The sequence below is a fragment of the Pelmatolapia mariae genome, linkage group LG20 (assembly GCF_036321145.2).
Source record: "Pelmatolapia mariae isolate MD_Pm_ZW linkage group LG20, Pm_UMD_F_2, whole genome shotgun sequence".
NCBI classification, from domain to species: domain Eukaryota; kingdom Metazoa; phylum Chordata; class Actinopteri; order Cichliformes; family Cichlidae; genus Pelmatolapia; species Pelmatolapia mariae.
The window spans coordinates 33,032,644-33,045,028 of NC_086244.1; the positions used below are offsets into that span (position 1 = coordinate 33,032,644).

Consider the following 12,385-nt stretch of genomic DNA (forward strand, 5'->3'; position numbering starts at 1 on the left):
AATTCAGGACTAACAGGGTGTTGTAATGTTTTCATGAAATGTGTGTTAAGAGGGTGTGAGAGATACTGCAAAGTATGGAGAAACAGTGTGAGCGTGTAGTAATGAGCTGAGCGGGCTGGGGATTGGGAAAACGTTGGTGTTGCTTTCGTATTATCTGTTCTGCTCCGCTGTGCTCGGAGCGGCTTTGCTCTGTCTGCACGCAGTCGGGAAGAGCTGCTTAACGCTGCTTGTGCATCCTAGGAATTAAGCAAAGGGATTTTTCAACTATAAATATGATGTTGAGATGTGTTCACAACATCACAAGCACACAGTTGTGTTTTGATGTTGACATTGTTGGATTGTTTCAGTGGGTAAATAGCGAGATTTGAGCAAGATGTGTTAATTTAGCCTGTTTTAGAATGCAGGGCAGTTTATGTCCCCAAAACAGAGTGATAAAAAAACAAGATTAATTGCCTTTCAAACCTCATTAATGAACCAATTTAATGATTTGTAGCAGCAAGCGCTGATGATTTGTTGTGTTTTGTTAGCACTAGGAGGGATGGTGCTTTCTAATTATCTCCTCCTCTCCCACTTGTCACTCTTCCATTTCTCTGCACCACCATCCATTCTTATCTTGCACGCACACACAGACACACACCCGGGTTATGCAACTCGTTATGTGCTGTGTTGTGGCCAGTCTTTGTTCCGGGTGTGCGGTAGTGATGTCCTGTTCTTTAATGCAGAGACGGCTCCTCTGCCTGAAACAAAGAGAGAGAGAGAGTCTGGTGCTTCATCCACTTCAAATAAATCAATTTTCTTTCCAGAAACCTGCGCACTCCCCTTGGCACCCACAAACACACACTTTCACTCAATATTCGAGCAATCTGATCTAAGTTCTACCTTCAGAGTAAATTATTTGCTGCAGTGCATCAGTGACTGAAAGACTCTTCTTTTTCTTCAGACAACAATATTTTTAAAAGTGACATAAAAGTTTTGTGATTTAAAATCTGACTTTGCAGCGTTTTGGTGCAGACCTTCTTCAGAATTATGCATAATTATTTATATGTATGCTGTCCATGTCCAGGAAATCATTGCTTTGTTTGTGTATCCTGTATCATTATAATAATAACTAACATTGCAACTGACCAGGGATGTTATCTAAGCATTCAGTTAGCATTAAATGCTAACCATTTGTTCCAGGAGAGAGTTTTATATAAATAGAGGATTTATTTTTGAATTTTTTCTCCACACATTGCAAAGCTATCACATCACAGCCACGTGATTGGTCAGTGCAATGTTGATCCTGGACCAACGTTATTACGGTAATGCAGAAACAACACTACACAGGGATATTAGGCAAACCTTTGCTTTGCCGTGTCTACTCAAAAAACAAAATTAAAGGATACCCCTGCATCAAAACTGTTGTGAACTAATCTATGAAATCAGCAAATAGCTTGAAAATGTCACCGTTGAAAAATGTTGGACAGTTGAACGGTGAGTTTTTAGCCAAGGTTAAGAGTTTGATCCCCACAGATGCCGTGTGTGCAGCCAGCGTACACCTTTAAATCCGTCCATCCGTGTATAGAGGCAGAGAGTGGGACCAGCAAAAGGCCCTCAGTTTGTGGGTGTAAAGACAAAGCTAGACTCCCGTCCTTACACTCCATTTCTTTCTAGAAGTCCTTTCCTCTCTGCTGTGTCACGCCCAGGGTTTCATGCCCGGTTGGTTTAAGTGAGTCTGTACACTGAAAGCAAATCTGATTTCTTTGCAGTCTCCTCTCTCTCCCCCTCGTTCTCCAGGAGCAGTGTCATGTATTGTCAGTTAACCTGTGTGACGGGCCGTAACCTGACTCGCTGTTAAAACCATTTCCACTCAGAAAGCATGTCAGTTTCTTTCTCTCCAGTCTCTCAAGCTCTCAGCAACAGTAACATCACAATAAAGTAGATTTTATTTCATTCTTATTCGCTCACATTTTTACATTTTTTGCCCTTTACAGGTGTTGTAATTGCCACATCATGAATTGCAGCATTGCTTTGTTTAGGTTTTGCCGTTCCTCATTAGCTGCCAAACATTTTAAACATTTCTCATGGCCCTCTTCCAGACTTCCCAAACTTTCCTTCGGGTGTTTGTCTCACTGCGTTTGATCCCACCCTGCTCTGCAGTACCATACGCCATGGCTGGATGAGCTGTAGATGGGATTGGATTGGAAGGAGAAAAGTTTACACTGCTGTGACTCTTCATCCATGACAGAGGAATGACAACATTTCTCTCTTTCACGTTCCCTTTTTTCTTCCTCTGCCATTGTTGTTGCTTTCTGTCTCTTTGTCACTGGCCATCTCTTCCTCTTTCCCTCTCTGTCCTGATCTGTTCCCCTTCATCCTGAGGTTTACTCAGGCAATAGTGTTTGACTTTGAAAATCCATCTATTTGCTCCTCTTTCTGACACTCTTTGGATATGTCATCATTTCCCCCTCACATTTTTTTATCTGTCTCCATCGCCCCTTTCATCAGCATTTCTGCTGCAGAGGATCAACAGTGGGGTCACTGTAAAATAAATCCTGACACAACCTTTGCTGCTGCTGAAAAAGCAGAGCCAGCAGTCAGACGCTATTAAATATGTTATCAGATAATATGGAAGTTGACTTGTCACCGTATCTGCAGCGTAACCGTAGACCCACAGGCTGAGAAACATGAGAACCAGGCTCAGGCACAGAGTGTGTGCTTTTACATAAAATAATAATGAACATTTCAAAGCATGCTTATGTGAAAATGAGGGTGTGCACATCAAATACACCAGGGTGCCAGGAACAGGAATAGAAATATGTTAAGTTGTCTTTTATTTTGAAGGGTAAAGACTGATCATTATATTTGAGGTAGTTAATGTTAATGTCATTGCATAAATGATCAGCAGAAACATATATATTTACTATATTTAAAAGGACAGCTGCCGTCACCATCCTTTTATTCCAGCTTCAGACAGTGAAGTTCTCATTTTAGCTGTTAAACTGATAGTTTGGTCAGCTCTATGCCTGTTGATGCAAATTGCAGCGAGAAGAACTTCTGACATATCGGTTTATCAGTTTCTGCAATCCAGCCTGTCTGGGCAGTTGTCAGCTTTTACTGCTAGTTTGCTAGTTTTTTTGTTTTCCGTTGTGTAGAGAGTCAGAGGATCACACAGATGACTGACAGTCTGTTGGATTATTGCAAATGTGCAACAGTTTCCTAACATATCAGTTCGTATTCTTTAGAGCTTGTCGTGCTCCTGCCCAGCTCGCCAAAGAATCCACAGGTAAAGCAGGTTTAAACAAGTCAGGCACAGATATGCAGACAGGAAATGTACTCAAGTAAATAATAAAATATACCAGAATTCTCTCTCCTCGTATTGTACAGGCTGGCTGGCCTGCAGTTACTCTGTGACACTGTATCATATATATTAGGCTGTTCCACAAAGTCACTACCTAATGGGACAACTGAATGGACCAGATGTATTGCAATACAGCTATACTTTCCCTGCTGCTGTAATCAATGATGTGTCTCTAAAGGTCTCTAACATCAAAATGTCATTTTGCCTCCCATGTGGGGACAGCAGCCCCTTTTATTTGTCTGGTATAAGAGAAATCCATATCAGAACTCAGCTAGAAGCCAGCTTTAAGTGGCCGTTTACAGAACTGCACTTTTTGGCCCTTTTCCTCATTGGCCTCACTTTTTAACTCGGGAGATTGCTGCTCATCTTTCCTCAGAAAAGGTTTTAGGAACTATTCATTTACTGCATTTTCAACTCCAATGACAATTTGTCAGACAGAGCAGCGTTTGCTGTTGCTGGAAATTCGCAGAACGCAGTGATTGCTGCCCAGCTGAAAACCTGATCCATAAGTTCTGACATCTGTTCAACCTCCACCCAGAATCAATGGTTCCATTATCAGGCAGGCCTATCGATCAGTGAGTTCAGAGCTTTTAACCACTGTTTGCACTCGATAAACTGGTTATAAAATGGGTTGGGAAAGTAATAGGACATGGAAAGATGAAAAATTAAAAATCAGGAAATAGCCCAACGAATGATGAGTCGATCATTCGGAAGAAATGAAAGAGCAGAATGGATAAAAAAACAGAAAGAAGTGATGGATGGATAAGTCAGACAGATAGATAAATGTCCTTCAGTCTGATGCTTCGCTGCAATACACCTGGTTATAAGATGAAATATTTTGAAATTTCCTCTGTACTTGATAGTGTCCTCGGAGCATTTTAATAATTCACTTAAAGCCTGGTCATTTGGGGAAAATTAAAAACACATTGTAGATCTAAAAAATGACCCAAGCAGTAGCATTTGTTTATATATTTATGTCGTCCTTTATCACCTTTTTGTTCTATTCATCCCTCCGTTTCTTTCTTTTGTTGTCGGCAGTTCTCATTGCAGAGTAGCTTGTTTCCATGGAAACGGAGTGAGCCAGATGAGCTTGGCTGCTTGCACTGCAGCGTCTGTCCTGTGTGTGCATGTGTATGTGTGATGATTGGTATTGGCTGTAAAGAGAGGGAAGGATGATGATTTATGATAGTCTGATTCACTGGGAAGATACTTGGACGAACAGTGGATGATGTGTGTGTGTGTCTTTATTCTAGCACTTGTACCTCCACCTCACAGCTGTAATTCCACGCTCTTATCAGTGTTGATTCAAATCTCCACAGAAATGATACACATCACCACTGCAGTGACATCCAAAGCTTAGCCCAAGAGGGAGAGGAAGTGTGTCATATGAAAGAGTGTGTTTGGAATTTCATATTTCTGTGTGTGTGTGTGTGTGTGTGTGTGTGTGTGTGTGTGTGTGTGTGTGTGTGTGTGTGTGTGTGTGTGTGTGTGTGTGTGTGTGTGTGTGTGTGTGTGTGGCTTATAAGGCTCTGGAATGAGGTTCATACTTCTCTGATGTAGTTTCAGTGGCAGATTAAGGCTCAGATTTGCTCCTGTACATACAATATTGTATTGTTTTTACGAAATAAGATAACAAGAAAAGAGCAGCTCAAACAAAGATGGTCTGGATATTTTACCACTTACAGGTACACATCAAGCACAGACGGATAAGAAAAGCATTTAATGACTCTGGTGTGCCCAGTCATGATGAATTTTTAAAAATAGGTTTTGAGTATTTTAAATATATTTGCCTAATTCTAATTCTAATGCAGGTCTAAATCTGCCTAAAGAGCAGATTTGTATCCAATGTATCCAATGTCTCATCATCCATTACCTTCTGTACTTTTGAAGACACAACATCAATGTTTGCGCTGACACCACTTTTTTAAAAAACAGGAATGACTAATGTCCTTATCCGGTCCACACTGGAAGTCTGATTTTGCTCTTTATGTGTGTAAAAAGGGCTTTTTCTCTGTTGTTGCCTTTCACACTTTAAGTCCTTGACATTTATACATTGTGACTGCTCTTGTAGTAGTAGAGAAAACCCAATTTGTTCTACGCATGCGTCTTTTTGTGGCAGCAATCTCAGTCCTACCTTTAAGCCTCAATAAACGCTGAATGGGCTTTAAAAGAAAGGAAAAAAAATCATTTGAAAGGAAAACTACACTGCACTATGCTGTAAATGGAATTTTTAATGTCTCTAACTTTGATGTTTTGACATCTGAAGGGATTAATTTTGTACAACTTAAACAAACACAACAGAACATGGTAATTAGTGAACCTAAAAGATGCTCGCAGTCCAACGTGGTCACCTTTGGTCAAAGCCAGGGTAGCTGTTTTTCCGGTATTTATGTTTAATTTAAGGATTTAAGTCTCCAGACTGCGGCTTCATGCAGTTACACTGACTTAAATCTGTTATTTAGTGATATTAAAGTGCAAAAGGACCCAAAAATGATGTCCCATTTGCTGCACAAAACAATCCTAATCTGTTTTTGTCTTGATGCTGACAGTTGAGATTACCACTTTTTTGATGGCCCTAAGTCCCTGCTCTCTCCTCTTCATTTCAGACTGAATCCGTTCTTCATGTTATCGAAACAGTTCACAGTCGATATGGTGTCAAGACTTACTAATGAGGCTCTGTGTGTGTCTTTGTTTCAGAACTCCCAGAAGAAACGAGGAGCACGACCCAACAACAAACCTGACAAAAAGCTCGCCGCACAGGTAAGAACCAAGCACGCACGCACGCACGCACGCACACGTCTGTGTGTTCCTCCAGAAGGTTTAACAAATCAATAAGAGACACAATGTGTTGCAGCTTATAGCAGGAGAGCGAGTGGCATTGATATGAATGACGAACGTGAGAAGTTACGTCTGTAGGTTTCAGAGACGGAGGGAAACCTTTACAGAACTATATCACTCTGTGCGAACACAGAGTATAACTCCTCCAAAAGCATCTGCAAGGCTGTGATATAATACAGCTTTCTTTAATAGTTAAACATTCACTCAGGATATTCCTATTTCTTACAGCGAAGCTCCATTCCTGCCTGTCCAGACATCCACAGCTAACAATAACAGCTAAAGATATGAAATATAGATATTAAACTGTATCATATTGTGGTGTAGCTTTTAGTGTCAGCATCGCCGCATGCAACTGTCACCTCTCTGGGAATGTAATCACATGTGCTGCAGGTGGGCTATGACTGTTATTAGCCCTGGTCGAGCAGGAAAAACAGAACAGCGCTGATATAATTATGAAAAGCTGCCCTCCATGAACGTTCCCACACATAAATTATACCCTGCACTAGAGTATGATATTGTAAAGTGTAGCATGCATATGGAACATGCTATGAGGAATTGTTATGGTCTCATTTTTATGATGACTAATTTTTATGGCTGAAGTTTGTGGTTAATAATTGAAAACAGGCAAACAAATAAATTTGAATGCGGATATTTTAGTCACCACTAGAAAAACCCTAACACCTCCTCCGTATGTCTTATTATTTATTTCAGTCCAAACCTTCACTTGTGTTTTAAGCTTCAGAATAGACACTGAATGTGTCAAGTTAGGAAACTTCTCATCCTTTCTGTGTTTTGGCCTCACAACTCATGACTTTGTTGTTTGTGCGTCTCTGCTTATTTTGAGCGAGTTCCTCTGGGGATCACACTCTTAGCTATCCAAACGGGCTGCTTGCAGTTTGAAGCAGACAGATCAGCAGTTCCCTTCTTCCTTCTCATCTTTACTCTTCTCCATCTTGTCCTGCAGGTGTTTGTACTTCCTGTAATCCTTACCTACTCAGTTCTTGTTTGCTTGGGGAATACAGCTCAAGTCTCAAGATTACACTTTCAGTCTCTCCTTCCTTTTGATTCTGTAGCTTTTTCCTCCACTGTTTTTGAGTCGATCCCCTCATTAATCTTCTGAGTCATTAGAAGAGTTTAAACACCGCCCAAAGACTGTGAAAAAAGGGACTAAAGAAGTAAGCGGTGTAGGAGCTCAGGTTTTACACAAGAACAAAGTACACAGATGCAGAATAAAAACTCAGCAGGCTAACAAATCACCACAGAAGGTGTTTGCAGTGAAGGTAATTATCTACACCACCATCTCTCTGGCTGCTAACACAAGCCGGGCCCGGGCTCCCATTTCAAGCCACATACCATAAATGGCTGTAAATTCGCCGGCCCTCGTCGAGCTTAATGTGGTTGGAATCGCTCCACAGGCCGTAAAACAAATACAACCATGGAGCTGCGTCTGAGGAATGGCTGCACGGGGTCACCTCAGGTCGACAAGGCTTAGTACTGAGTTTAGGATAACAGCACAGAGAGATGTCTTTTGACTTTTTTTATTTCTAGGAAAATTGAATCAGGTTATTATACAGCACTTGTGGTTTTATATAGTTATTTTGAGAGACTATAAAGACCTTGAAAAAGGCACCATAATGTTTCACCGTTAGCCAGCATGGCCTTAATGTTGCACTGTTTTGTTTAGTTTTTTCTTTTTTACCAGCAAGCTGACAGAAATACAGAGCCCAAGGTATTAAACTTATGAACATCAGAATATAAATCAGTCCTCAGATGATTCACCTTAACCTCTAATGCCGTCCAGGTCTCAGTCTGGATGGATCTAAAGGTTGCACTCTGTTCATGAAGTGATCTGACCGGTTCTCTTGTTGTGTGTCTGAGTGTGTCTGCAGCTTTGACTTTGTGTGTGTCACTTCGTTCAGCTCTGTATAACCTCTGTCAAAGCTAGACTGTCTGTCATCGTTACTCACTGAACCTTATCTACTCTTTTTTTCTCTCGTTTACTTGTCTTCATTCACTTTTCCATTAAAATTTTTGCATAAATTATACTAATGGAGCATTATTTAATTATCTTTTTGTTATCATTTATTTATTGCAACACATATAACACAGCTTAATAACAGCTAATTATATTTTTCTGACTTTCTAATCATATGATGGACTGCCGTTGCATTTTTACAATTACACTGAAAGGCCTGAGGGGAACTCTCAATTATATCTTAGACCCAAGCAACTGGTGCTTTTATTGAATGTATGTGATTTAATTATTTTCATCATTTGGTCATATGCACTTTTGAATCTGAATTAATTTTTATCTTTAATGCAGATGATTCGATACTCAAATAACGACACAGCCCTCTGACATTTCCATAACGCGCTTGTGTGCATTTTGGTGTCTTTGTGATGCAGCACTTTTTATAGCATCGTCACCTTTGTGCTCTCTTTTCGTCTTGTCCCGTCGCTGCAGGAGGACAGTTCAGACCTGAAATGTCAACTCCACTTTGCCAAAGAGGAATCAGCCCTGATGTGCAAGAAGCTGACCAAACTGGTGAAGGACAGCGAGGCCATGAAGGAGGAGCTGGCCAAGTACAGGTCGCTCTACGGAGACATCAACGCCTCCCTCACTGTGGAGGAGGTGAGGAAACGATGGGGCTCCTGAAAATACTTGACAATTTGCTAAAGAGACATTTGAGCCAGTTTGCATTATCTAAAATGAAAGCATGAAGAATTAGGAGGTGAAATACTTTTCTCTGCTCATCTGTAAGGTTGCCGACTCCCCCCACACCCGTGAGGCAGAAATCAGAGTCCACCTAAAGCTGGTCGAGGAGGAGGCTAACCTACTGAGTCGACGCATTGTGGAGCTGGAGGTGGAAAACAGGGGGCTACGGGCTGAGATGGACGACATGAAGGGCCCGCAAGGTGGTTTGTCTCATCGTTTAATTATTCTGTGGTCCATTTTTCATCTGATCTTCCACCCGCTTGGAGGTGGAGATTATCTAAACTCAACAGGAAGCATTTTGCATTTAGAAATCTTACACAGGAAGTGGCTAGATTAGGAAAAAGACATATGCTGGTATGCTGGCTCCTTTCAGTAAATAATGACCTTATATATACTTGTGTCTGTCACGTATTGCATAACATTAGCTGAGGCATGCCAAGCCAGATCCATGAGCTGATGTTAGCTGATCTCAGTGCTGGCCCACTTCAGTTGTAAACTTTGTAGATATCCAAGCCTCTTTGCAACCCACCTGCACTTTAGCTGCTCCTTGTGAAGGTGTATCTGACCCAATCAACATCATGGGTTTTTTTTGCCTTTTACCTGCTCTGTTTTGTACTCTGGGCTCTCCGTGCTGCTCTCCCTGCCTCAGGCTTTTAATGTATGTGCACAGAAGGGCAGGAAGGTATGCTTTCCCTTAGGCTTTCAAGGGCAGACAGAGCCATACTGCTCATATAAAATACTGCAGATGGATATAACGTTTTCTTTGCTGAAGTTGAAAAACTGGATACTAAAGTGATTAAATTCCTGACTGAACTAAGGCAAATTTTTGTAAAAGCCAACCCAGTGATCTAAAAGCTCAGGCTTTACTGTATATTAGGTCCTTAACTTGTTTATTTTCATTTTTTCTTTTCGTTTTATATTGTTAAATTGCTTTTGAGACTGTTTTGTAAATTCACCGATTTTGCTGCTGGGATGATAAGATTGATATGTCCTTGTTAGCTGTGTAGTAAAGATGAGGCTAGAGTCAGTAGCCAGTTAGCATACAGTGCAAAGACTCAAGGAAGATACGAAAAGTATGTTCTTTTGTTTTAATTTTTACCCTTGTTTGTTTTAGCATCTAACTTTTTTTGCTTTTCCCCTTAGATGGTCCTCAAGAACTCAGTGGTGTTGGCGGCAGTCTTGGGGCAGGGCTCGGCCTCACAGGAGGGGCCATGGTGCTTGGTGGCGGGGCTTCATCTGAAAACGTCATGGAGCTCCAGAGACACCTGCAGTTTGTGGAGGAAGAGGCAGAGCTGCTGAGGAGGTCTCTCATTGAGATGGAGGAACAAAATAAACTTCTGATGAACGAGATAAACCGCTATAAATCTGAGCTCCCACCTCCTGCATCCGCGCTGTCGTCCAACTCATTAATGTCACTGACAGACGGGATGCTCAACGACAGTCCGGTGCACACGTTACAGGAAGGGTCGGTGCTTATCAGCACTGACACCCCGACTCAGGAGGAGGAGCTCCGACTGGCGACGCTTCAGATTGGAGAACTAAGCGGGAAGGTGAAGAAGCTTCAGTATGAGAATCGCGTGCTTCTGTCCAACCTACAGCGCTGTGATCTGGCTTCCTATCACTCTCCCGCCTCTTCATCCTCCTCCTCTTCATTAAGACTGGCCCTGGAGACGGATGCAGAGGCTGGAGACTCAGCTGAGTGCCTCCCCAGCAGGTAATTTCATATTTTCTCTTTTCCTGTTCGCTTTTCAACATTTTTGGGTGGAACTGAGTGGAATTCAAAAATGATCAAGAGAAAGTCACCATCAAAAACCAGATTTATCCTAATACAGCCATCAGACTGGGCCTCAGTCTGATAACAAGACTTAGGCCCAATCCCAGCCTCCACACTTACAGATTCACAGATTTTGAGTCACGTTTTCTTTCAATTGTGAGGGCTTAAGGGTGTCCCACTGTGAAAATAACATGCAAAAAAGCTCTAAAGTTAACATTTTGAGTCTTTTATTTAATTTCAGTAAATCTGCATTTCTGCAAATTTTACCTAAATGGAATTACACAAATTTCATAACACTGTGGCGAAACACGGGGTTCCTGATCGTAATTATAGACGAGCAGACATAATGATAAGGAAACCATCACAGGAGCAGCCATGTTGTTCAAGTAGAACTGGTCCATTAACTAAAGAATGTAAACGAAGAAAGTCTCACGCCTTCAATTATAAGAAACATGTTGTGGCGTTGTCAAGGTAACATCATTGCAATATGTCTCAAAATGCTCTATTAATACTATTTGCAGGCTCATGAACGCACACACTGTGGCACTGCTGCTGCACACACAGGCGACGTCATTCAAACCTGTGAGGGTTTCGTGTTTTGGGTGTTGGGTGAACATTGGAACTGGACTTAAGAGACTTTATGAGCCAGTGCTGCACAATGTTTTGAGTTAAATGGTAGCTGATCTGAGCATTTGGCAAACAGTGATAACACAAGCATGCTAATATTTAGCAGGTGTACCACGTTCTCCAATCCAGCTACAGTCATGTGAAAAAGAATGTTTTTCATATGAGTACATAGAGTCCAGTGAAAAACTATATAAGCTGCTATCATTCAGCAGCTTATACAAGCAGCTTTAATAGGAGTAACTTGAAGTCATCATTTTCTGTATGACTTCACCAGTCTCTCTTATCATTGTGGAGAAATTTTGGCCCACTCTTCTTTATGACGTTGCTTCAGTTCATTGGGGTTTGCAGGTTTATTGCGCAGCTCTCCTAAGCTTTTTAACCAGGTTCATGTCTCTACTTTGATTGGACCATTGCAACACTTTAATTTGCTGCTGTTTTGGGGATTCCTGTCTGGTTGCATGAGTCGGTTTGGGCTGGGCTTTAGCTGACAGACTGACGGCCTCATATTAAGGCCCAACAGCCAAATCAAAACAGTGTTAATAAAGGAATCAGAACAAAATTACAGGGATTGAAAGGGAAGCATTTATCCTGTGGGGAACATCAATATGTGTTGAAATATTTTGCAAAAACTGCTAAATATATGCACCACATGTCAGCTATTAACACCAAAATCTTTTTGTTTTTCCATCAGTCCACCCCAGCGCAAAGAGCCAGTAGGGGGTGAGAATGACGCCCTTGAGATTAAGGAACAGAAAAAGAAGATTGAGGACAATGCTGACGCCACAACATCGCTGCCTGTGTGCCTGGGGCAGAAGGACCATGATGCCTTGCTAGCCATGAGGGACCAGGCTCGCTTGGTTTCTACAGCTATACAGCTCCTGACCTCCCCCGAGTCTAACTGCCTCTCTTCATCCCCATCCATCTTTCACAAGGTCTGCAACAGTGAGGCAGCAGAGCCGTGTGATCTGGAGAAACCGCAGCCTCACAGCCAGGTACGTGTCCTCTGTTTTGTCTCTTGTTGTTCTTCAGATTAAAAGACACAGCTTCTCAATAACTTCATGAGCATTTTAAATAGTGGCAAAGTGGATCT

General features: G+C 41.7%; 1 protein-coding gene across 2 annotated transcripts in view; it reads left to right on the top strand.

Moving 5' to 3' along the window:
- The window catches only part of mtcl2 (microtubule crosslinking factor 2), a 97,297-nt gene that overhangs the window by 60,413 nt on the left and 24,499 nt on the right, over nt 1–12,385 (top strand). For both annotated transcript variants that reach the window (XM_063465099.1, XM_063465101.1), the window contains exons 5-9: nt 6,038–6,100; nt 8,643–8,810; nt 8,941–9,094; nt 10,038–10,608; nt 11,987–12,287. In XM_063465099.1, the coding sequence (XP_063321169.1) occupies nt 6,038–6,100; nt 8,643–8,810; nt 8,941–9,094; nt 10,038–10,608; nt 11,987–12,287 (1,257 nt within the window). The remainder of the gene's footprint in view (nt 1–6,037; nt 6,101–8,642; nt 8,811–8,940; nt 9,095–10,037; nt 10,609–11,986; nt 12,288–12,385) is intronic.